Here is a 27,737-nt window from a genome sequence, read left to right as displayed (position 1 = left end):
CCCTATACATACTTCATTGTCCTATGAGAATGTCCTACATGAAAGAGTCACATTGTATCAGAGATGCCGCTAGCTGAAAAAAATGTGTCAATGTCCAGACGAGATGAGACGGAGTATGAAATGTCCATACACGAGTGGTTCTGACATATTTTATGGTGGCTTTATGTATCCATGAGTTCATTGCGTGGCAGGAGACCACTGTCTAATTTTAATGGGGGACAGACAGACTCCTGTATGTTTATTGCCTGTTTCAATCACATGACTCCATGATCCCCGCTCAGCTCCAGGAGAGAATCTGTATAGTCTTCACAATCTGGACTTCTGTCCTTACAGAAAACACAGCCCTAGAAAGAATGCAAAACAATGTGACTCTGACCCTGTGGACCAGGAGCAGCATCAATATGAAGTAGGATACACGACTTCTCATAAAATTTAGATTTATTTATCAAAACCGTATAGCAGTCGCCCTCAGCAATCTGATTGGTCACTATAAGCAACTCCTCCATTTTTCCTCTGAATCCGTTTTAATAGATCTCCCCCAATGTTTGTTGAAACTGGGCGTGGTCAAGTATTTCAAAAGTGAACAAAACGATCTTAATTTATACCCTCTTTTTACAAGGCTTAAAAGTCCAACAGGGAATGTATTTTTATCTTTAGGCCTTGTTTATACAGTTAAAAATACATGAAAAATCTGCAGCAAATCTACAAACCAAAACCAGGAACGGAACCTAAACAGAAGAAAATATGTAAAGGAAGGCCATATAGATGTGCTCGCCAGGATCCAATTGTGTTTTGGGCTTAGAAAAATGCATGCAAAATCTGCAGCAAACCTACACTATGAGAACAGGGCCCTAGAGGGATACTCCGGGCAAAAGCATTAAATACAACAATTGCCAGGAGTGGAGACACCCAGATTCTCCTCCATAGCAGAATGATTGATATGCTGGTCTGTAACATCATCATTATTACATATCCTGCAGAGCACAAAGTAACGTCATATTTCACATGCCCATTAGCACAACACCGTCATCAGGATTCTTGGATTTCCTTATCAAATTTTAAAAACTTTAAGTGACAATGCGGCTACGGATTTGAAGCAAGTTCCATATACTACTAGAAACGTTGCTGCACGACTACTTTCTCTGCATCATCCTAGCCAGCACTATGGAGGGTTATTTGACAATGGGAGGTCGGCTTTTAAGTATTTTTTTAATGGAATTGCTCTCCTTACGACCAGTAGATAACAGGCTGCCGTTTTCTGTCAGTAAGTAGAATTTTATTATTAACATCAGCTCCTGCATGTAATGGTATTAGGGAATTCCAATTTAAAGAGGCTCTGTCACCACATTATAAGTGGTCTATATTGTACATGATGTGATCGGCGCTGTAATGTATATTACAGCAGTGATTTTTATTTAGAAAAACGATCATTTTTGACAGAGATATGACCTATTTTTAGCTTTATGCTAATGAGTTTCTCAATGGACAACTGGGCGTGTTTTACTATATGGCCAAGTGGGCGTTGTGGAGAGAAGTGTATGGCATTGTACAGAGTGTATGACGCTGACCAATCAGTGACCAATCAGCGTCATACACTTCTCTCCATTCATTTACACTGCACTAGCGATATAGCTATGTCGCTATGTGCAGCCACATAAACACACTATAACATTACTGCAGTGTCATGACAATGAATAGACATTACCTCCAGCAAGGACGTGATGTGTATTCAGAATCCTAACCACTTCTCTGCACTTCTCTGTGATATTTACAGCATAGCAGGCGTAGTCTCGCATGATTACGCTGTAAGCTGTCATTTACAGCGAGATCTCGCTGTTTTGTGCTGTAAATTACAGAGAAGTGCAGAGAAAAGGTCAGGATTCTGAATACACATCACGTCCTGGCTGGAGGTAATGTATATTCATTGTCAGGGCACTGCAGTAATGTTAGGCATTATTCACACGACAGTGAAAAAAAAATGTCCATTAAAAACTGATCAACTGTCAGTTTTTCTTGGCCGTTTTGCATCAATGTCTCTAAATTTTCATCCATTTCCAGTCCGTCTGTCCGTTTTTAATGGTCGTTTGAGATCCATTTTGCATCAGTTTTTCATGGCCGTTAAAGAAACTGATTAATTTCATTGGTCAGGCTTTTTTTGTCCCAGCCCCCTGAAAACACCCAAAGGAAGGTCACATGTTTACCTAGACACTATTTACAGCCTCCCTGTATGATGCCACACACCTCCTGTAGATCATGCCACACAGCTCCCTGTATATGATGCCACACACCTCCTGTATATGATGCCACACACCCTCCCTGTATCTGCCACACCTCCCTGTATATGCCACACAGACCCCCTATATATGCCACACAGCCTCCCTGTATATGCCACACCCCTCCCTGTATATGACATACAGACCCCTGTATTTGCCACACCTCCCTGTATATGCCACACACCTCCCTGTATATGCCACAGAGACCCCTGTATTTGCCACACCTCCCTGTACATGCCACATAGACCCCCTGAATATGATTCCACACAGCCTCACTAGATGCCACACACCTCCCTGTATATGCCACACAGACCCCCTATATATGCCACACAGCCTCCCTGTATATGCCACACCCCTCCCTGTATATGACATACAGACCCCTGTATTTGCCACACCTCCCTGTATATGCCACACACCTCCCTGTATATGCCACAGAGACCCCTGTATTTGCCACACCTCCCTGTACATGCCACATAGACCCCCTGTATATGATGCCACACAGCCTCACTAGATGCCACACACCTCCCTGTATATGCCACACAGACCCCCTGTATATGATGCCACACAGCCTCACTGTAGATGCACACAGCCCCCCTGTATATGATGCCACACAGCCTCACTGTAGATGCACATAGCCCCCCTGTAGATGCCACACAGCCCGATGTAGATGATGCCACACAGCCTGACGTGAATGCCCTACATACTCACCGATGCAGCGCTGTCTTTAGGTAAGGTCCCTCGTCTTCACAGGATCGGCGGCGACGCGATGACACATACTCAAGATCAGTGGCGTAACTACCACAGTAGCAGCCGTAGCAGCTGCTACGGGGCCCGCGGCATGGGGGGGCCCGTGTCGCCCTGACAGGCACATTACATTATGTGCCAGGCCTGGAGGCACGGGCCCCCTCATGCCTAGTAGCATCATCACTAACGTGACACTAGGCATCCGGGGGGAGCGGGCCGGGGGCCCGGTGATAGCCGCAGGGGGGGTGTCCGGGAGCCCGGTGATAGCCGCTGCACTGCACACTGTGCAGTTAAATAGGACGGCGGTAGGTGGTAGGAGGAGTGCTCAGGCAGGGGAGAGGACAGGGGGCGAACGACGCGAGACTTCGGGCGGAGGACAGTACAGTCAGGACTGCCGCTAGTCTATGTCTTCTATGAGGGACGGACCAGAGCTCCCTCAGCCATTACACACAGCGCTGACACTAAGCTCCTCCCATCAGCCTCTGTGTAACTCGGATCCAGGAAGTGTCCGGACTGACTGTGTCTTCAGCTACAGTGGTGGAGGGGGAGCCCGCTGCTCCGTGAGGGCGGTAAAGTACCAACACAACCAGCTCTGTGCCAGTGCATCCTGCCGCCGCCGCCATGTTATAGGTGCGCTTACTGCTGTGTGTAATAAATGCACTAGTTGCCTGTGTAACGCTTACAGGGGGTGTTTGTGTTTAGCTTGGCATAGAGGACGATATTATACAGGGCAGACCAGAAGTTGGTGCAGGCTTTGCAGTGCCTGATGTTTCTATCCAGGTCAGGGCCTGCGTTATGTGGATATTCTATCTTATCCACAGTGTGTATGGTGATGCCGCTGTGTCTGGGTTATAGAGGGTTAATAATCACCTGCTGCATGAAGTCCAGTGCGAATGTTCCTTTGCTGGACCTGTTACTGGAATGATTGCAGGGGTCATGCATGACTATGTAACTAAGGGCTGATTCAGACGACCGTGGCGTTTTTGCGCACGCAAAACACGCGGCGTTTTGCCTGCGCAAAAGCCACTTACCTGCTCCGTGTGGCAGCATCATATGATGCGCGGCTGTGTGCTTTTCACGCAGCCGCCATCATTATGACACGCAATTCGGATGTTTGTAAACAGAAAAGCACGTGGTGCTTTTCTGTTTACATTCATCCTTTTGACAGCTGGTGCGCGAAAGAGGCAGTTCGCACGGAGGTGCTTCCGTGCGACCTGCGTGGTTTTCACGCACCCATTGACTTCATGTACGTGAATCCCAGTCATGAGGTGGTGTAAGAATGACAAATGTGTCTAGCAAGTTGGGGAATATATCTAATTCTATGTTTGCTATTTTGGTTAGGCCCCATGCACACGACTGTAAAAAACACTCCGTAATTGCGGACCGCAATACAGTCCGCAATTACAAACCCTCCAGGTTCTAGCGCTCCGAAAATGTGTCAGTGCCGTATAACCGCGCTGGGAATTGTGGAGTATGTCCTACTTTTCTAATTTTGCGGGGCCGTGCTCTCGAAAAAGTGGCCCGCGGGTGTCGGCGGCCGGCCGTGTACATGAGGCCTAAATTTGTGCACCCTACAGAACTATTTTCAAATCTCCCTTATTTGTCTCCTAATGTACATGATAAACTATATTAATATTTCCAGGGGGGTAGCTAAAGGCTCATGGTGGTCAGAGCTGTAGCACTTGAGTTAAATGATGAGCATGTTAAGTCTGCTCCGCCGGCCCACAAGCTGCTGTTTGACACATTTTTCCCTATTAGGTCGTTCTCCCATGGGTCGAATAAGTTGCGTAAAAATCATGCAGCGTATCCGACCTGGAACCCGCAGTACATTACGTGTGAAAAATCTCACCTTTTTTTCTCTTTTTTCCGAACGTAATTTGCGCTGTGAAAAATAACGCTAATACTTACCCCCTCCGTCTTCTCTGCGCGTAGTCCGGCCTCCTGCGATGATGTTACAGGCTATGTGACAGGCTGCAGCGGTCATATGGGACGAAACGTCATCCCAGGAGGCCGGACTGCAGGAAGGAGAGCATTCTGGGTAAGTATGATTTTTTTTTTTTTTTTTACATTTTTTTCCTGAGTTGTGATTTTTTTTTTTGCCGCGTAGTTGCTGCGATTACGTCGCAAAGGTCGCAACACTTGGCCTTCTGTTGCGAGGTATCTCCCCGCTCTGCCATTAAACGGGTTGTTCCTACATAAGACATGTATCCCCTATGGATAGGGGATACATGTGTGATCGCTGGCATTGATAGGGAGAACGGGGGACCGAAAGTCCCCTGAAGTTCTCCATCACAAACCTCGGACTTCCGGGGTCTGTGTCGGCAGCTCCGTAGAAATGAATGGAGCGCCGGTCGTGCTTGTGCGCATGCGTGACCAGCGCTCCTTTCATTTTTATTGAGCTGCACAGACGCCGGAAGTCAGAGGTTAGTCATGGAGAACTTAGGGGGACTTTCAGTCCCCCGTTCTCCCTATCGCTGCCAGCGATCACACATGTGGATAGGGGATACATGTCTTTTGTAGGACACTATAGGTCGGATTTTTTTTGGGGGTTGGGGCTGCATGACGTTACCTACAGGGGGGGCTGTATGGCGTTACCTACAGGGGGGGCTGTATGGCGTTACCTACAGGGGGGGCTGTATGGCGTTACCTACAGGGTGGGCTGTATGGCGTTACCTACAGGGGGGGGCTGTATGGCGTTATCCACAGAGGGGGCTGGCTGTAAAAAAAGCACTATCTACAAGGGGGGGGGTTGTGTGACACCCAGGGGAGGGGGGGCCCCAGTCAAAAGTTTGCTATGGGGCCCAGCCTTTCCTAGTTACGCCCCTGCTCAAGATGCAGCACTGTCTCCGGTGGTCTGGTCTCTAGTCTCACGGGATCTGCGAAGGCAGCGCGATGACGTCATCGCGTCGCCTTTGGAGAACCCGTGAGACTAGCGACCAGACTAGAAGAAGTCGGCGCTGCATCTGTGAGTATGTGTTGTCGCGCCGCCAATAGCCTGCAAATCCCCATGTCACAGATCCGTTTTTAACGGTTATTACATGTATTGACAGCCATTAAAAAAGGATCCATTGACGTCTATGGGGGCCGTCAGGCCGTTAAAACGGCCAAAAATAGGACATATCCTATTTTTTTACGGCTATTATTCACGGGCTGTTAAAAAAACGGCCGTGTGAATACACCCATAGAACATCATTGTTCTGAAAACGGCCGTGTGATGGCTGTTAAAAGGACGGCCATCACACGGTCGTTTTTCACTGTTGTGTGAATAAGGCCTTAGTGTTTGTGTATGTGGCTGCACATAGCGATATAGCTATATCGCTATATGTAGAGTAAATGAATGGAGAGAAGTGTATGACGCTGATTGGTCACTGATTGGTCAGAGTCACACACTCCTCTGTACAATGCCCACTTGGCCAAAAAGTAAAACACGCCCAGTTGTCCATTGAGAAAGTCATTAGCATAAAGCTAATATAGGACATAACTCCGTCAAAAACGATCGTTTTTCTAGATAAAAAACACTGCTGTAATCTACATTACAGCGCCGATCACATCATGTACAATATAGGCCACTTATAATGTGGTGACAGAGCCTCTGTAAGTAAGGTTCATAAAGGTTATCCGGATTCAAATATATTCACAGTAAGTAATGCACGTGCATGCCCTAATCCTCTTGTGTACTACTTAGGCCTAAGCCCTTATTCACACGACAGGGTTTCCCGGCCGGGTGACGGCCGTTCATAAATCGGCCGTCACACGTCTGCATTAGGAACTATAGACCCCTAATGGGGTTATTCACACGACCGATTTTTTTGACGGCCCGGGAAACAGGGTTGTCAAAAAATAGGACATGCCCTATTTTCGGCCTTTTACCCGGCCCCCATAGAAGTCTATGGGGCCGGGTAATACACGGCCATCACCGGAATGTGTCCCAAGTGATGGCCATGTATTCCGTCGCTCGCGCTCTCTCTCTCCTCCTAGTCCTCCTCACAGTGCAGAGTGCATGTGAGGAGGAGGAGGGTCTTTTTTTGCTCCCTATAGGAGTCGGAATCACCAATCCCTGGCCGGGGATTGGGGATTCCGCTACAGGAAAAGTGAGTGACTATACTGTCCATATATGGACACAGCGACATCACTCACTTCTGAAGCGGAATCCTCGACCCCGTGGTCGGGGATTCCGCTACAGGAGAAGTGAGTGACTACACTGTCCATATATGGACACAGCGACGTCACTCACTTCGGAAGCGGAATCCCCAACCCCGTGGCCAGGGATTCCGCTACAGGAGAAGTGAGCCACTACACTGTCCATATATGGACACAGCGACGTCACTCACTTCGAAAGCGGAATCCCCAACCCCGTGGCCGGGGATTCCGCTACAGGAGAAGTGAGTCACTACACTGTCCATATATGGACACAGCGACGTCACTCACTTCTGAAGCGGAATCATTGACCCTGTGGCCGGGCCGTGTTGCCGTTTTTAACGGCCGATTTTGACCCGTTTTGCATCCGTTTTTTTCCCTGTCCGTTTTAAAATCGGATGAATTTCATTTAAATTTGCTGCCACACACAGCCCTCTGTAGATAATGCCACACAGCACCCTGTAGGTAATGCCACCCAGCCCCCTGTTGCTAATGCCACCCAGCCCCCTGCAGGTAATGCCACCCAGCCCCCTGCAGGTAATGCCACCCTGCCCCCAGTAGGTAATGCCAACCTGCCCCTTGTATGTAATGCCACCAAGTCCCCTGTAGGTAATGCCACCAAGTCCCCTGTAGGTAATGGCACACAGCCCCCTGTAGGTAATGGCACACAGCCTCCTGTTGGTAATTCCACCCAGCCCCCTGTTGGCAATGCCACACAGCCCCCTGTAGGTAATGCCACACAGCCCCCTGTAGGTAATGCCACACAGCCCCCTGTTGGTAATTCCACCCAGCCCCCTGTTGGCAATGACACCCTGCCCCCTGTAGGTAATGCCACCCTGCCCCCTGTAGGTAATGCCACCCAGCTCCCTGTATGTAATGCCACCAAGTCCCCTGTAGGTAATGCCACCAAGTCCCCTGTAGGTAATGCCACACAGCCCCCTGTAGGTAATGCCACACAGCCCCCTGTAGGCAATGCCACACAGCCCCCTGTTTGGCAATGCCACCCAGCCCCCTGTTGGCAATGCCACCCAGCCCCCTGTTGGCAATGCCACCCTGCCCCCTGTTGGTAATGCCACCCTGCCCCCTGTTGGCAATGCCACACAGCCCCCTGTTGGCAATGCCACACAGCCCCCTGTAGGTAATGCCACACAGCCCCCTGTAGGTAATTCCACCCAGCCCCCTGTTGGCAATGCCACCCAGCCCCCTGTTGGCAATGCCACCCTGCCCCCTGTAGGTAATGCCACCCTGCCCCCTGTAGGTAATGCCACCCAGCTCCCTGTATGTAATTTCATCAAGCCCCCTGCAGGTAATGCCACCCAGCCCCCTGCAGGTAATGCCACCCTGCCCCCTGTAGGTAATGCCACCCTGCCCCTTGCAGGTAATGCCACCCAGCTTCCTGTATGTAATGCCACCAAGTCCCCTGTAGGTAATGCCACCAAGTCCCCTGTAGGTAATGCCACACAGCCCCCTGTAGGTAATGGCACACAGCCCCCTGTTGGTAATTCCACCCAGCCCCCTGTTGGCAATGCCACACAGCCCCCTGTAGGTAATGCCACACAGCCCCCTGTAGGTAATGGCACACAGCCCCCTGTTGGTAATTCCACCCAGCCCCCTGTTGGCAATGCCACACAGCCCCCAGTAGGTAATGCCACACAGCCCCCTGTACGTAATGGCACACAGCCCCCTGTTGGTAATTCCACCCAGCCCCCTGTTGGCAATGCCACACAGCCCCCTGTAGGTAATGCCACCCTGCCCCTTGCAGGTAATGCCACCCAGCTTCCTGTAGGTAATGCCACCAAGTCCCCTGTAGGTAATGCCACCAAGTCCCCTGTAGGTAATGCCACACAGCCCCCTGTAGGTAATGGCACACAGCCCCCTGTTGGTAATTCCACCCAGCCCCCTGTTGGCAATGCCACACAGCCCCCTGTAGGTAATGCCACACAGCCCCCTGTAGGTAATGGCACACAGCCCCCTGTTGGTAATTCCACCCAGCCCCCTGTTGGCAATGCCACACAGCCCCCAGTAGGTAATGCCACACAGCCCCCTGTACGTAATGGCACACAGCCCCCTGTTGGTAATTCCACCCAGCCCCCTGTTGGCAATGCCACACAGCCCCCTGTAGGTAATGCCACACAGCCCCCTGTTGGTAATTCCACCCAGCCCCCTGTTGGCAATGCCACCCAGCCTCCTGTTGGCAATGCCACTATGCCCCCTGTAGGTAATGCCACCCTGCCCCCTGTAGGTAATGCCATACAGCCCCCTGTAGGTTGCACCCACCCCCCCCCTCCCCTTCCAGGAGAAGTCACTGACTTCAATGTCCATATATGGACAGTTTAGTCACTGACTTCTCCTGTAGCGGAATCCCCGGCCAAGGTGTCGGGGATTCCGCTTCAGAAGTGAGTGACGTCGCTGTGTCCATATATGGACAGCGTAGTCACTGACTTCTCCTGTAGCGGAATCCCCGGCCAAGGTGTCGGGGATTCCGCTTCAGAAGTGAGTGACGTCGCTGTGTCCATATATGGACAGTGTAGCCACTCACTCCTCCTGTAGCGGAATCCCCAATCCCCAGCTGGGGATTGGAGACTCCGACTTCTACAGGGAGCGTAAAAAGACCCTCCTCCTCCTCATACGCACTCTGCACTGTGAGGAGGAGGAGAGAGAGTGCGAGCGATGGAATACACGGCCATCACTCGGGACACATTCCGGTGATGGCCGTGTATTACCCGGCCCCATAGACTTCTATGGGAGCCGGGCGGCCGGGTAAACGGCTGAAAATAGGGCATGTCCCATTTTTTGACGCCCAGGTTTCCCAGGTTTGTACATTTTTGCCACACACTTCCCTGTGTAGATAATGCCACACACTGCCATCTGTAGATACTGCAACAGCCCCCCTGTAGGTAGTGGCACACAGCCCCCCTGTAGGTAGTGGCACACAGCCCCCCTGTAGGTAGTGGCACACCGCCCCCCCCCCCCACCTGTCTGTAGATAGCGCCACCATTCAGGGAGAAGTCCCTGACTTCAATGTCCATGTATGGACACAGTGAAGTCAGGGACTTCTCCTGGAGAGGAATCCCCGGCCACATCGCCGGGGATTCCGCTTCAGAATTCCCTCACTTCACTGTGTCCATACAGTGAAGGAAATAAGTATTTGATCCCTTGCTGATTTTGTAAGTTTGCCCACTGTCAAAGTCATGAACAGTCTAGAATTTTTAGGCTAGGTTAATTTTACCAGTGAGAGATAGATTATATATTTAAAAAAAACCAGAAAATCACATAGTCAAAATTATATATATTTATTTGCATTGTGCACAGAGAAATAAGTATTTGATCCCCAACCAACCATTAAGAGTTCAGCCTCCTCCAGACCAGTTACACGCTCCAAATCAACTTGGTGCCTGCATTAAAAACAGCTGTCTTACATGGTCACCTGTATAAAAGACTCCTGTCCACAGACTCAATTAATCAGTCTGACTCTAACCTCTACAACATGGGCAAGACCAAAGAGCTTTCTAAGGATGTCAGGGACAAGATCATAGACCTGCACAAGGCTGGAATGGGCTACAAAACCATAAGTAAGACCAGGGGCGTAGCTAAAGGCTCATGGGCCCCGATGCAAAAGTTCTTATCGGGCCCCCCCCCCCGCAAACTCCTCATGGCTGACGGTCCGCAGCTTTCAGTTGCATCGCTGGGTCTCCTAAGTGACCCAACAATGCAGCACTAGCAGCCGGGGGCGTCACTAAGGCTGGGTTCACACACCCTATTTACGGACGTAATTCGGGCGTTTTAGCATTGAATTACGTCCGAAAATGCGGCTCAAAAGCGTTGGCAAACATCTGCCCATTCATTTGAATGGGTCTTACGATGTTCTGTGCCGACGGTCGTTTTTTTTACGCGCCGCTGTCAAAAGGCGGAGCGTAAAAAAGACGTCCGCGTCACAGAAGTGCCTGTCACTTCTTCAGACGTAAATTGAGCCGTTTTCCATGGACTCCATGGAAAAACAGCGAAAGACGCCTGCACATGCCTTTACGGCTGAAATTACAGAGCTGTTTTCTCCTGAAAACAGCACCGTAATTTCAGCCGTAACGGACGCTGCCGTGTGAACATACCCTCAGGGCTTAAAATGTGAGGGGAAATAGCCCCAATACATATGTGTCCGCCCAAAAAAAAATGTGTGTATAGGAGACAGCATAGCATATCTATAGCACTACGACCCTATATACTATGGATAGGATTAGATACATTGGCTCAGCAGACAGTATCACACATGATAGGATTAGATACAGTGGCTCAGCAGACAGTATCACACATGATAGGATTAGATACAGTGGCTGAGCAGACAGTATCACACATGATAGGATTAGATACAGTGGCTCAGCAGACAGTATCACACATGATAGGATTAGATACAGCGGCTCAGCAGACAGTATCACACATGATAGGATTAGATGCAGTGGCCCAGCAGACAGTATCACACATGATAGGATTAGATACAGCGGCTCAGCAGACAGTATCACACATGATAGGATTAGATACAGTGGCTGAGCAGACAGTATCACACATGATAGGATTAGATGCAGTGGCCCAGCAGACAGTATCACACATGATAGGATTAGATACAGCGGCTCAGCAGACAGTATCACACATGATAGGATTAGATACAGTGGCTGAGCAGACAGTATCACACATGATAGGATTAGATACAGTGGCTCAGCAGACAGTATCACACATGATAGGATTAGATACAGCGGCTCAGCAGACAGTATCACACATGATAGGATTAGATACAGTGGCTGAGCAGACAGTATCACACATGATAGGATTAGATACAGTGGCTCAGCAGACAGTATCACACATGATAGGATTAGATACAGCGGCTCAGCAGACAGTATCACACATGATAGGATTAGATGCAGTGGCCCAGCAGACAGTATCACACATGATAGGATTAGATACAGCGGCTCAGCAGACAGTATCACACATGATAGGATTAGATGCAGCGGCTCAGCAGACAGTATCACACATGATAGGATTAGATACATTGGCTCAGCAGACAGTATCACACATGATAGGATTAGATGCAGTGGCTCAGCAGACAGTATCACACATGATGGGATTAGATACAGCGGCTCAGCAGACAGTATCACACATGATAGGATTAGATGCAGTGGCCCAGCAGACAGTATCACACATGATAGGATTAGATACAGCGGCTCAGCAGACAGTATCACACATAATAGGATTAGATGCAGCGGCTCAGCAGACAGTATCACACATGATAGGATTAGATACAGCGGCTCAGCAGAGAGTATCACACATGATAGGATTAGATGCAGTGGCCCAGCAGACAGTATCACACATGATAGGATTAGATACAGCGGCCCAGCAGACAGTAACACACATGATAGGATTAGATACAGTGGCTCAGCAGACAGTATCTCACATGATACGATTAGATACAGGGCCCAGCAGACAGTATCACACATGATAGGATTAGATACAGTGGCTCAGAAGGCAGTATCACACGTGATAGGATTAGATCAAGCAAATAGTAGGAGCAGCACAGTGTAAATACCAAAAACGGCTGGTGCTAGCTTCAAATAAAGGAGTGACACGCTCCTCATGAATGTACAAAAAATAGAGCCCAGAAGCAGCACTCAAATAGCAAAAATGTGAATTTATTCACCCAACAAAGCAACGTTTCACTTCCTCCATGGAAGCATTTTCAAGCAATTAATAAAAACCACACAGTAACATATATAGGAAGAGCAAAGCTTAATTAACAAGTGTTCTAAATCATAGTAGTTATACACTATATGTAAAAATATAGTAATGTGTAAGAATGTAACGAAATACCAAGTGCATATGTGCGTGAGTCAATCACTGACAATAGGTATAGACGCTTTAAAATTTCTGTCAAGTGAAATATGTGTATATAGAACAGTGAAACACATTAATTGCATATTAATAAATAATCAATACAAAACACAAAAGCTGACACTCACCAATCTGGATAAACAAGGAAGTTCTGGCCACGAGATGTACAAACTACGATTTCGGCGCCATCGTCACCGATCTGCGCATGCTCCAACAGTAACTGTCTATTGGATACTACTAGCATGTGTGTATCAGGTAGCGATGACAACGCACATAGACGCAACAGATGACCCGAATGTGTAACTGCTTGGAGATCAAGATCCCACACAGACGCACTAGGGTACAAAGCTTCAAATTACGCCATACTTAATAAGGGCAAATATGCCAATATATTATATCGATGGTCAGGCTATAATTACGACTTGAATTAAAGTTGTGAATATCATGCTGCGTCCCCTTCAAAACAGGTGATTGGCGGGGGTCCTGGGAGTTGGACCCCGCCAATGAACTTGAAGCAGACAGGGACATTAAACTTACCCTGCTCTTCAGCCACGGCGGATGTCCTGACTCTGTACTACAGGGTGGTGGTGACGTCATGCCCTGCGCACCGGAAACAGGAAGGTAAGTACTGTAGTTACTATAGTAATGGGCCCGTGGCTCCCGTTACTATAGTAACTTTTTATTGATGTAGTGCGGCCCCTATAGTTATGCCACTGTTTGGGTGAGCGGTCCCGCTTCACTCCGGTTCTCTGAACCGACTGTAATTTTAACAGCCGGTAAGGGAGAACCGAGGCGAACTGGGCCCCCTTCCAGCCTTGGGCCCTGGGCACTTGCCCAGATTGCCCTCATTATAATCCGCCCCTGGTTGTACATCGCATGTTTCCAAATGTCTCTGAGTTGTGATGGCCGTGTGAAAAAGAAAGGGGCACCATGTTACATATCTGTTAAGGCTGTACACCTACAAGCATTTTTGGGAGCACGTACTCCACAATTTTCCACACTTACTAAGGGCGCAGAAAACTTTGTTGTCCCTAATATTTGGGTCTTTGATTCCGGTGAAGAAAGGCATTTTGTAATACCTCCTAAGTATAGCAAGGATGGTGCTACCGCAGCACTGGAGGTCTGATGTGACACCCTCTCTCGGTGAATGGGTCTGCGAATAACATAATATCATGAGAGTGGAGGAATTGATTGCAGAGATCCATGACCATTCTTCTGTCTTCCTCACCATTTGGTGCCCATGGAAAACTTTCATGGACTCTTTTGAGTTTTTACAATAATATAATAACTTCGTTAGACTCAGACATGTCTGAACCATATCATTCTTCTGAGATCCCCCTTACACCCTCCCCTCTTAATCTAAAGTTTATTTTGCATATATATATTTATTGATATTAGTTCATTGTTGTACAATATCTTTTTCTTGAAAAACCTTAATAAAACAGATTCTACATAAATAAAGATTATTAATATATATTCTTTTGAATCTCTTGATTAATGACCCTGTGGATGGGATTGAAAGTAAGGGTATGTTCACACGAGGTCATTACACGAGGTCATTACAACTGTCCCGTACTGAAAACATGATTACAGTACGGGACAGACGTCCGGCAGCGAGGCAGGGACTCCTAGCGTCGTACATAACTATGATGCTAGGAGCCCGGCTCCCTGCACTGTGTTCGGTCCGGTACTTGCGGCCGAAATATGTCCGTCAATTACGGACGTAATGACCTCGTGTGAACATACCCTAAGGTGTCAGTTTTTGTTGACTATGCAAAACTTTGTGAGATACCTTAAACTCAGCTTGATTGTAAAATATTACAGAAAGTCCACGATAAGCTGGCAGCCTGGGAAGAAGGTGGCAGATGAAATTTAATGTTGATAAATTAATGCAAAGTAATGCACCTAGGCTGCAGTAGTGGTATTAATCCATATACATTCAAATGAATAAAACTGGGGATAACAGAACTAGAGAAAGACCTCGGTATTCTGCTAGGCAGTAAAACTTAGGGTATGTGCACACAACCTGTTTTCAGACGTAATGGAGGCGTTTTACGCCTGAAATGATGGCTCCAATACGTCGACAAACATCTGCCCATTGTTTGCAATGGGTCTTATGATGTTCTGTGCAGACGAGCTGTCATTTTACGCATCGCTGTCAAAAGACGGCGAGTAAAATTACAGTAGCGTCAAAGAAGTGCAGGACACTTCTTGGGACGTAATTGGAGCCTTTTTCATTGACTCCAATGATAACCAGCTCCAATTACGTCCGTAAAAGACGCCGCGTAAAACGCGTGCACTTGTATAAACGTCTGAAATTCAGGAGCTGTTTTCTCCTGAAAACAGCTCCGGAATTTCAGACGTATTTGGCGTTGTCGTGTGCACATACCTTTAATGTCAAGCAGCAGCTGCAAAAGCAAATACGATTTTAGGGTGTATAAAAAGAGGGATAAAAACCTGTGATCTCAATATAATATTGCCTCTAGATAAATCCCTTGTAAAACCACATGTCGAATGCGGCATACGTTGTAAAAAGGATATAGGTCAACTTAGAAAAGAGAAGCGTTAGAGATGGTCTTATTAACATGTATAAGTATATGTGTGGTCAATACAAAGAACTAGCACGAGTTATTTATCTCAAAAACTGTACAAATGGCCAAGTGACATTCTTTACATGTGGAGGAAGTCCGAAGTGACTGCCAATCCAGAAGACTCCTATATGCTGAAACTTTGAGAAATAGAAAAATGATCTAATCCCTAACTTTTGTAATTTTAAAGACTTTAGAAAATATTGGTAAACTGGAGAAATGAGAATGTCTCTGTTTATGTATTATATATTTCTAGTTTTATAAATCGGCACCATGAGCAGTGGGGCTCACAGTCTTTCCCACACTGAGACACCTGAGCACTAGGGAGCCACTAACATTCTGAAACATTCTGTACTGACAATAAGCTCAAGAGCATACCTGGATGCCGTTCCCCACTAGCATAGTTTGGAACTTGGGTGATGGCTCAGGAGTGGTGATGCAGAGTAGCACAGCAGAACAGGAATAGACTTCAGTGGCATTCTACAAACGTATCGAAAGGAGACTAAAACATAAGTTTGGCAGGAGACAAGTAGGATAAATGACAGGAAACATTTTATATTGGCGCAGGCTAACCTGGGGTGCGGAGTCTAAGGAATGCCTTGTTCTTCACCCTTAACACCTGCTAGGAGGTATGGACTTCTTTGCAGGAAGGATTCCTAAATCATGATCCCCAATAGAGTACCCAATAGATGGCTGGTGCTGCAGATATTGGGTATAGAAGATATCATGGATTAAAGCGTCTGGGCCGGTAACAGGTGAGCAACCTCAGGTCTAGAAAACGGTATCAGGAAGTACACAGATTATGGAATAAAGGGAAGTCTAGACAAGCTGGGTCAAAAACAGTAAATCACAGGGAAGAACAGGAAAACTACCAAAAAACTCACCATCAGGCCTGAAAACCAAGCACTGAAACTCTGAAGCAGTTCCCTTTTAAGGTATCGAGCTTCTGACGTCATCTCCTGTGACCAGACCTCGATCCGGATTACAGATTAGTGAGATGTGCCGTTGCCCTATCAATGGGACGGGGCATCTCCGGATTCAACACAGCAGGGGCCAGTAGAGCTGACAAGTGCCCTTCAGAAGATCAGGTACAATCCCTAGCATGACCCGCCACCGGGTAGATAGAGTGCAGTGGGAGGGTAATTTCGGGTCGCGATCCCCAACAATGAGTATGCTTTAGGAGTGTGGGAGGACATATAAGTACCTGGTGGAAACCCAAACATACAAACTTCATGTATCTCTTGGGTTAATTGGATCTGAATCCAAGACTCCACTACTGTAAGGCAGCCCAATGTGCTTACACTACAGATGACTGCAGACGTGATGTTGAGCTGACAGAGTCATGTTTGTTTCAATAAATAAATCGGCATTGGTTTTCTCCTGCGTGAATAAATCCAGTTTTAAGCTGGCCATAGATACCTGCCGGTGAGATGTCAGAGTGTAACCCTAGTCTAAAAGCTGGCCATACATGCCATAGACACCAGTGGACAGTAAAACATCTCCTTTTCTCAGTTGTGTCTATAAAATTACTCTCATAAGAAGATAGTAAGTAAAGACCCAGCCACTCATGATAACAGACATTCTTTTATTTTGGAATAATGACATTTGCTGTGTTTTTTTTCTCTCTTCATCCTTCGTCACACATTTTTGATAAATGTAGTGATATTGTCTGTGCCAGTTTGAAAGTTTTTCATTGCATTTGGCAAGAAATAATTAAACTATGAATGATGTGATGTCAATCTCAAAACATGGTTTATGGTAAATGAAATAAGTCACTATGATGATATCCGATCACACGGAGGGAAATTGAGGATAAGGAGAGTTCTAGAGAAAGGTGCGCAGTAAAGAAGATACAAGTGCACACTTCCACAGCATCAAGTGCAGAAATAAACTGTAAAACAGAAAAAGGTAAAAGAAAAAATAAGGTTAACAAATGGATTCAATATTTATAGTTTTGGTTTTTTGCAGCGATCAACCTTTGGGTTAAATAACGGTATATTATAATAGTTTGGACATTTATGGACACAGCAATACCAGTTATGTTTATTTTTTACATTACTTTAGGGGAAAATGAAAAAAAGGTGTTTTTTAAATATATTTTTTGGTATAATATTAAAATACTTTATTTAACTGTTTAAAAAAAAATAAAAAAAAATAAATAGTCCTCTTGGGGACTTGAACAAACGATTGTTTGATCGCTGGTACAGTACACTGCAAAACGTAAATTTTTATTGGTTTCCCAGGATGCCATGACAACCACAAACACCCCAAAATCGCATCTTAGGGGGGCCGATGGGGTGACGCTCTTTCTAACCCTCTTTCTAACAATTTAGATGTCGCGGTCCCTATTGACCGAGGCATTTAAATGGTTAAATGTCCGTAATCAAAGTTATCTCCGATGGGTTAAATAATTTTACTTTCTTCTGCAAAGTGTGACTTGTGTCTTCTTTATGTTATCACAAAAGCTTTATTATCGCCAGTGACGCCTAATGCCGGGTTCCCACGGGTCGGATACGCTGCATAAAAAACTGTGCAGAGTATCCGACCTTTGCACTTTTTAAAATACAGGCTTTTTGTACGTGTTTTCGCCATGTTTTTTAAGCATTTTGTGTGTGCTTTTTGCACGTTTTTCTTTGGCGCGTAATTAGGATTCCAATTGACTATGGGAATATTTGGCATGTTTTCAAAGCACTTTATGCGACAAAAAATTAACATGACGCTTTTTTTACCTGACACATAATTGACATATTCTTGCGTAAAAAAGCGTGTTGTATGTACTGACAGCGCACTTTCCCATAGATGTCGATGGGAAGTTTAATCAAGCATTTTTAATGCATATTTCGGCGTGTAAATGCACTAAAATATGCGTCAAATGCATGCCGTGTGGACAGGGCCTTATTGCATTTCCCTCCACAATCACAAGGTAGTGCTCAGTATCTGCACTGCCACAAATGGGAGTCATAGGGGTCACGAATATACTTCTCCCACATAGAATTCTGTGAGAGGTGTCGTTATGAGACAGGCAGTATGCTACACTTATGCAATTTCCTGAGACCGCTAAGGAGAGCAGGTTGTCATTGAATTATTGTCTATGAGGCATTTTATTTACTTACTAATAAGAATGATGAACAATAGTGTGCCTACCGCTCCCATAACCAGCATCATCTGTAAAGAGATTAAATATTATTGTCTCACCTGGCCAATCCACTTCATGCTGTATCATTGTTAGGCCAGGGCTACATGGTGAATTTTGCCATGACACATTGCACGACAAAGATCATTGTGTCGCGCTGCCTGCATCGCAGTGTCGCGCTGGTTGCATCTCAAGTCTGTATTTCCTGCGACTGTCGAGCAATGTGGCCACATTAACTTTCATTATTGTGATGCAGCCAGCGTGATACTGCGATCCCTTAGCGATCTTTGGCCGTAAAACCTGTGTCATGGCCAAAGTCGCCATGTAGCCCCAGCCTAATTGTCATTTTGATGACAACAGAAAAGTTAGTAAAGTGCAAAAACCAAATAATACTTATTATTTTTTAAGAAAATATCACATATGTAACTCCTTCATAATGCAAATTAGGTGTTCATAGGGACTGTTGTATTGAACTATGTAGACATTCCATAGTCCATTCAGGGGTAAGCACTCCACATCACTTGTTTTACATAGGGTAGATTAGGGGTTAATGATAGTATTTCTGTTATTATGCCTGGTGGTCTAGTGTGGTTTAGAGGTTAATACCGAATATAGCTGGTGATTAAGGGGTTAATGAGTTATGTGCAGAGTATTTCCATAATACATCTTCATAGGATTTGGACCAAATCTCCTGCTTCTTTTCATACAGCCCTTGAGTTGAATAATAAAATTCTGTCTGCAATTAGCGACCACCAGGGGGAGCTCATTGTATACAATGTTATACAGTTAATGCTTGCACTTTCAATCTTTCCAGTTAGCCAATATTATGTATCTTTTTAACTACAAACCTTTTTGTTTTACTCTATGGCCACCTGGCTGCCTCTCCTAGGTGGCCTGCAGACTCATGAAGTTATCTAAAAACATTCATGACCTGTGTAGTTGGAGACCTATGCTGTAAAACCTTGTCTAAAAAAAACTTCTGTAGCATGTGGTGGACCACTTATATATTGAATGCTTATATTGAATGCTTATGTTCTCATTATTTATTTATAGCTATGGCAAAGAATATGAATGCATCTACAGTATTTACTGCCCACACTATAATGAAAGGTACTTTGGATAAACTCAGTAATGCATAAGCTGGTTGCATTAAATTCATCTGACTCACAGCCGCTCTCATAGAGCAAGGTTGTGGGATAATCCACTTTCTCCTCCGGCACCCTTGTTGAACCCCTTTAAAAACTATTACATATAATACGTTTATTTCAGTTACCTGTACAAGTGAAACCTGAGACTCTCACCTTACAGTTGTTCCACCAATATTTCCTCTTCAGTTTAGCTGCACTGGTCTCAAACTGCGACGCTCCTGCCTGCAAGGCATCGGCCCTGTTGTCCAGCTCTGACAGCTTCTGATCTCTGTCCAGGACCTTGTCTACATTAACACGCATGATGCCCACCACCTGCGACCACCATCAACATCCACGAAAAAACATACAACAGAAATTAATGTGACGCAAGAGGAAAAACACCATAACAAGAACTGTGACCCAGAGAGTTCATGTTTGTTGTCTGTGCCATATGCCAATAGTCAAAATAAAACACGACTATACGTGGGGGACAGTGAGGCAAAAACGAAAAACTGTACTACTAGAAATGCTCTGAATACACCCTTGAGTGAAGCGTTTAAATGTTTTTAAGGGCAGCATATTAGAGAAACAGGTCTGCTGGGCTGTTGATATCAGCTAAGATCGTAGACTTAGGGTATGTTCACACAGCCTATTTTCGGCCATTTTTCGGGCCATAAATGCCCGAAAAATAGACGAAAAATCGGAAGCAGAACGCCTCCAAACATCTGTCCATTGATTGCAATGGGAAAAATGGCGTTCTGTTCCGATGGGCCGTTTTTTGAAAAACGGCCGTGTAAAAAAACAGCGGCGAAAAATAAGTGCAGGACACTTCTTGGGACGTTTTTTTGAGCCGTTTTTCATGGACTCTATTGAAAACAGTTTAAAAAACGTCCGTAAAAAACGCAGCGAAAATCGCGAGTGGCTTAAAATACGTCTGAAAATCAGGAGCTGTTTTCCCTTGAAAACAGCTCAGTATTTTCCGTCGTTTTTGAGTTTGCGTGTGAACATACCCTTATAGTTGTGAATCCGTTGTGTTCATGAGAAAACTCCTTCTGCTTTGTATGTCTCAATATGAAATAAGAAGCAAATAAAAGTACAGTAGGGCCCCATAGACTTCTATACAACAGGGAGGTAATTTACGGACAAATTCTACGGTCATGTGCATGGGGCCTGACAGCTGCAGTCCACAAGATTTCATGCAACTCAATGTATTCATTTGGACTGTAGCTCAATAGTTCAAATCAAACAGTAAGAGTACGTTCGCACTGGCTATTTTCAGCTGTTTTTCGGCCAGAACGCCTCCAAACAACTGCCCATTGATTGCAATTGGAAAAACGGCCTTCTGTTCTGATGGGCCGTTTTTTTACGCGGCCGCTTTTCAAAACGGCCGCGTATTAAAACAGCCTTGAAAAAGAAGTGCAGGGCACTTCTTGGGACGTTTTTGGAGCCGTCTTTCATTGACTCTATTGAAAACAGCTCCAAAAACGGCCGTAAAAAACGCAGCGAAAATCGCAAGTGGCTTAAAAAACGTCTCAAAATCAGGAGCTGTTTTCCCTTGAAAACAGCTCCGTATTTTCAGACGGTTTTTGAGTTTGCGTGTGAACATACCCTAATACTGCAAAAAGTCTAGGAGAAGCCCTGGCCTAAAGCTTCCGAACTGTTGTCTTGTCTTATCTTATCCTAAGATCTCATACAATGGGTATACGATGATGTATTTTATAGATGCAGATCAATGAGAATTAGGCGGAATATGTAAGAATAGAGAGACATATAAGTTTATTCCTGCTCCTTTATCTACTTTAGGCCTTATTCACACAAACGTGTCCATTTTGCGCGCGTAAAAAACAAAGCGTTTTTCCTGCGTTGCAGTTCTGTGTGACATTCGTGTACAGTGTGCGTCTTTTACGCGCGTATGTCATCCGTATCTCACACGTTTTTTACATCAGCAAAAAAACCTAAAGGAGGTGTTTTTCTTTTTCTCATAATTTCTTTAGCAACTGTTGCGTGAATCAGGGACAGTACACGGATGTGCGTCTGTGTGCTGTCCGTGATTTTCACGCACCCATTGACTTCAATGGGTGTATGATGCGCAAAAAACGCACAAGAATAGGACATGCAGTGAGTTTCACACCTCGGACACACGCTGCGTGAAAAACACTGAACGTCTGAATGGCCCCATTGAATTGCATAGGTCCGTGTGACGTCCGTTGTTTTATCGCGCTTAACACAGACGTGATATACGCTCGTGTGAATAAGGCCTAAGGCCAGGATCACACACACAGTTTTAGTGCAGTTTTTGTGGCAGTTTTTGGCTCAGAGGCAACTGTATGTGTGATCCTGGCCTTAAGGTTCAGTTAGATTATTCATGGACAGATTGTAGTTTAGAACAGCATCTAAGGCTGGGTTCACATTGAGTTTTTTGCAGGCAGAAAATCTGTCAAAATTCTGTCTTTCGCTGTGTTTTTCGCCCGTGGCCAATAAGCGTCGCGGGCAAAAAACGCTGTAAAATACGCTTTCTCTGCCTCCCATTGATGTCAATGGGTGGTCAGAGACGTAAACGCCCGAAGATAGGGCATGTCGCTTCTTTTTCCCGCGAGACGGTTTTTCCGCTCGCGGGAAAAAATGGCTCCGCCTCCCATTGAAATCAATGGGAGCCATTTTCGGACGGTTTTTGGCGCGTTTTTGGAAAAACGTGTAAAAAAAACTCTGTGTACTTAACCTAATATGTTCATACGAGCAAAGCTGGAACATGTCTTATGTGTATTCCTGGTCTGATATAGTCTCACATTCATAACACCTGATAATCAGTTAGGCCTTAGGCTACAGGGTGCCCTGTGCGGAATTGACCTTTGGTGCCCACATTCCATTTATCATTTTTATGTATTGTCAGCATTTGGTGCTTTTGTTTGTGCATTTGTCACGCTGAAAAACGCGTAAAAAATGCTTGGTTTAAGGGTCCTATTGACATCAATGGTATAGCGCAACGTTAGTGCATACAACGCGTTTTGTTTAAAAATGTGTCGCAAAAAAAAGAAGCGTCAGGTCAATTCTTTGGCACGTAAAACATGCTGAAAATGCGCCAAAAACGCACCTGATTTTTATAGTGAATGGGAGTTTTGATCGAATAGCAAAAAAACACGCCGAAGCCATGCAAAAAACGCGATGAATACGTGTCAAAAGCGCCTGTAGTTTAAAAGGAACTTTACAAAAACACTAACAACAAAACTTTGTTGTTTTTAGCACAGTGTGAACAAGGCCTATGTTCTGTTATGGCTGTTTTCACATTACGTCGTATCTGTCCATTTATCATATGCGGAGGAAAAGCTCCTGGCGCATACATTAAATGGACTCAAAAAAACGTGCAGTATAATTATTTTTTACTGGACGCCACTACATAAAATAGCGCAGTCCCACCCGAACTGAGGCTTTTTTAACCTCCATCAGGTGTATGGGACTGTTAACCATACGTTCTGGGAGCTTTCCCAGTGCATACATTACACAGATGGGCAGGATGTAATGTGAAATTACCTTTAGGCTGAGTTCACACGGGGTGGATACGCGGCGTAAAAGAACGCAGCGTATCCGCCCTGTGCGCTGCAGACAAACTGTGGGGCAGTTTCTCGTCTGAAATGTCCGCTGCGAAAAACTGCAGCACTTAGCCAGGCCGGCCCCGTGATGACGTTTCATCCATGTGACCGCCACTGAAGTGGTCTCCTGGGATGAGAGGTCAGCCTGTGATTGGCTGCAGCAGTCACATGAGATGAAGCATCAGTCCATGAGGATGAAACACAGATTCTTAGGTAGGTATAATATATTAAGCACAGTAGAAGGAAGTCGGCACCACTCTCAATCTTCACAGCATGGAACAGGCAGATAGATGCAAGTGGAGTCAGGGTTTCCTCATTTAAGTATAATATATTGTTTGTATGCAGGATTGCGGCGAGTGAAAAACGAAAATGAAAAAGCAAAAAATGTCAGTCCTGAAAGGGTTAAAATAAGAAAGCAGCCCATACCTACCTCTCTCTTTCCAGACGTTCCTGAGTTGGGGGCTCCCGTCACCTCTGTTCTCTGCAGTGGTGACATCACGTCGATAGTACATCACCGCTGCAGCTGCTCTGTATACAAAGACTGAACAGAGGTGACGGTAGCCCCCAGCGCAGGAACATCTGGGAGGAGAGAGGTAAGTATAAGTTCTTTTTTTATTTTAACTTCTCCTCTACTGCTTCAACAGAATTTCTTTTTAACCCTTTTAATGTAATGTGCACAGGGTCTAAAAAGGCAACAAATGGTAAATGTGCCCTATGGAGCAACTAAATAATGTGCCCATCTGCCATTTATTACCAGTGTCATTCAGTGCCACCTTGGTGCCCATTTGCCACTTATTTCCCCTTTAGTGTCCTTATGTTCAGTGCCCACTTGATGCATATTTGCAATTTACTGCCCCTTTAGCACCCTTTGTCACAGAACAATAAATGGGCATAAATGGCAAATGGGCATCGAAGGGGCACTGAACAGGACACTGAAGGGGCAATAAGTGGCAAATGGGCTTCAAGGTGGCACTGAATCCTCTGCCCTTTTGCCATTTTTAGACCCTCATCAGTGCCCCATACAACCAAAGCCCACAGTCTCACTGACCTGCTGGGCTTCTTACAGTGCACTGTGCCCACTGATGCTGCTGGAGATGAGCCCTGGGGAAATAGTGGTTCATGCCAGAGCAGGAACACATGTTAAGATAGTCTCAGGTTAAGATGGTCTGATCATCACTCAGGACGTAAGACGAGGAGGGGGAGCGGGTGAGCGGTAGTCGCGGCGCGGTGCAGTCAGTATTGAGGTCAGTGAGTGACAACTGACCCGCTGGCACCCTGAGCAGTAGCAGCAGCGCGGGGCATACTCACCCGCTGGCGCCCCCCTAACAGCATGGCGCCCGGCGCCCTGTGCAACCGCACCGGTCGCACGTAGCTAAGGCCGAACATGCTGATAATCTATCTAAACATACAGTAGCAGATTATTATTTTTTTTAGAAACCCCTGGCAAAATCTGCTTGTGTTACATTTTGATTTTGTTCTAAAATTCCCTCTATGCATTGCAAAGGGTGAAATCCACAGTAAAAAATCTGCAGTATTTACACAAATAAATAAGCATGCTGGGGATTTGAAACTGTGGCACACTCTGATTTTGATTAAAACCTCTTGGCTATTTTAAGGGACAGACCCAGCCGAACAAAGGTCCCCAAGGTTGTCCTGAGTTATGCCCTAACAGCTGCCTGTGCCTTTTATAAACACAGGCAGTAATGTATTGGAATACATAGGTATTTCAATGCATTCAACTGAAAAAATAAAATTGTAAAGAAGTAAAAAAACAAAAAAAAAACAAGTGAGAACGATAAATACAGAATAAATACAATTATTTTTACCGAAGGTCATAACGTTAAATCATAGAGTTCTGGTTACCTACAACCAGGGATGGGATCCGGCTAGTGCACACCGGTTCTCCCGAAATGGTTGTTAAAATTATCGGGGTGAAGCGGGTACCCGGAACCAGTCCCCTGCAATTAATTGTATCTGTGTCCTTAGGACATGGATGCAATTGATTTGCCTAGCGCTGCCCTGGCTCGCCATTCGGCGCTTTCGCGATTATGCATTCAGCGTGATGACGTCATCGTGCCGCTGCGTTGTTCCGCTGTATGAGGTCTAGAGGACGGCGCAGGAATGGGTACAGGTAAGCATATAATGTTTGTTTGTTTTTCTTTTACAGTGGGCAGTCTAGGGGGCCCTATCTACAGGGGACTATATAGGGGCCCTATCTACAGGGGACTATATAGGGGGACCTACCTACAGGGGATGCTGCAGGGGGCCCAATCTACAGGGGGCCCTATCCAGGACCGCCATCAGGAATTTCAGGGCCCCCTACAGGTAAATTTTCTGGGCCCCCCTACCGTGGCACCGCCTGTTAACGGTACTCCGTCCAGCACTATATCATGGTACCCAGGGCCGCCATCAGGGGAGGTATTAGGGGTACTGATGTGAGAGGCCCGGCCAAACCTAATTGAAAGTGGGGCCCGGCAACTGCCGCGACTTGCCTTTGGTAGAAAAAAAACAGGCCCCTGCAATGGGGCCCGTTTTTTTCACCAAAAGAATGTCGTGAGCTGCGGGCCCCCCTTTCAATTAGGTTTGGCCGGGCCTCTCACATCAGTACCCATAATACCCCCTCTGATGGCGGCCCTGGGTAGCATGGGGGTCGTCATGGGGGCCGTCAAACACTGCCGCCCGTGCGACCGATCGCGCGCACCCGCAAACTCCCGCGCATGCGCACCCGCGACCGCCTGCAACCGCGCACCGAATTTTGAGGCAGATTTTGACCTGCCCACACTATCTTGCCGCGTTTTTTGCCCGCGGCGATTGAGGACAGGAGACAAAAAACGCAGGGAAAAATGCATTTTCTGCCTCCCATTGATTTCGATGGCAGGTCAGAGGCGGAACCGCGGCAAGAAAGGACGTGCTGCTTTTTCTTTTTTCCGCGACTGGCTCCCATTGATTTCAGAATAAATCAATGGGAGGCGGTTTTGGAAGTTGTTTGGTGCTGATTCTGACGCAGTGTCCGAGTCAATATCAAGGCCCAAAAACTCTGTGAACTGGGCCTTATTGTTAGGGCTTATTCGGACGAACGTGTAATACATCCGTGCAACGCGCGTGATTTTCACGCGCCTCGCACGGACCTATGTTACTCTATGGAGCCGTTCAGACTGTCAGTGATTTTCATGCAGCGTGTGTCCGCTGCGTAAAACTCACGACATGTCCGATATTTGTGCATTGTTCGCGCATCACGCACCCATTGAAGTCAATGGGTGCGTGAAAATCACGCCCAGCACTTCCGCAGCCGTATAAACTATGAATGAAAACAGAAAAGCACCACGTGCTACAAACATACAAACAGAGTGTCATAATGATGGCGGCTGCGCGAAAATCACGCAGCCGCGCATCATACGCTGCTGACACACAGAGCTGTTATGGACCTTTTGCATGCGCAAAACGCCACGTTTTTGCGCACACAAAAAGCACACGCTTGTGTGAATCCGGCCTTAGGGTAGGAACACACTAGGCATGAACACTGCGGATTTTATGCAACACATTTTATTGTGGAAAATCCGCAGCGTATTACAGTCGCAGCAGAGTGGATGAGATTAGAACAAATCTCATCCACACGCTGCAAAAAAAATGGACCTGCAGTGTGGCTTTTTAAGCCGCAGCGTGTCAATGTATTCTGTGGAATCGCTGCTCCTCTGTTGCGGAAATGCTGCGGTTCTGCCGCAAAAATCACACATGAGAAAAAAAAAAGGTACTTTTTTACATTTATAAAAAAAGTTTAGACTTGCCCCAGCCGTAGTCCTGGTGACGCGATCCTCTATTCTTAGCGCAGCCCGGCCTCCTGTCATGACGTTTCATCCCATGTGACTGCTGCAGGTCACATGGTCTACAGCGTCATCCCAGGAGGCGGGGCTACGTTCAGAAGAGAGAGATGCGTCACCAGGACTACGGCCGGGGTAAGTCGAAACTTTTTTTTCCCTGCAGGATTCCCGCAGCGGACACGCCTCACGAAACCTGCGCCACTATTTGGTGCGGTTTTGCTGGCGGAATTCCCTGCGGCTACCGGGGCGGATAAGCTGTGTAGTTTTACTCAGCATATCCGCCTAGTGTGTTCCTTATGATGTCGCTCCTGGAACTGCTGCCGGTCTCTAAATAGGCAGTTGGTCCAGTAGAATTTGGAATTATTTTTTTTTGTGAACCAGCTTAAAAAAATCCAAAACTTTTGTGTTAGGGCCTGTTCACATCACCGTTCCCTTCCGTTCCGTCTGAGGTTTCCG

The 27,737-nt window shown here is 46.3% G+C and overlaps 1 protein-coding gene across 1 annotated transcript in view; it reads right to left on the bottom strand.

Annotated features, from left to right (window-relative positions):
* Nucleotides 1–17,181: 17,181 nt before the first annotated feature.
* LOC142760759 (vesicle-associated membrane protein 1-like) overlaps nt 17,182–27,737 on the bottom strand; it is a 79,395-nt gene continuing 68,839 nt past the window's right edge. Inside the window, exons 3-5 of the mRNA XM_075863937.1 lie at nt 20,051–20,209; nt 18,730–18,781; nt 17,182–17,507 (exon numbers count right to left, since the gene is read on the bottom strand). Coding sequence (XP_075720052.1) covers nt 17,491–17,507; nt 18,730–18,781; nt 20,051–20,209 — 228 coding nt within the window. The 3' untranslated portion in view covers nt 17,182–17,490. The remainder of the gene's footprint in view (nt 17,508–18,729; nt 18,782–20,050; nt 20,210–27,737) is intronic.

Source organism: Rhinoderma darwinii, chromosome 4 (assembly GCF_050947455.1).
Source record: "Rhinoderma darwinii isolate aRhiDar2 chromosome 4, aRhiDar2.hap1, whole genome shotgun sequence".
NCBI classification, from domain to species: Eukaryota; Metazoa; Chordata; class Amphibia; order Anura; family Rhinodermatidae; genus Rhinoderma; species Rhinoderma darwinii.
This window is presented reverse-complemented; position numbering and strand designations above follow the sequence as displayed.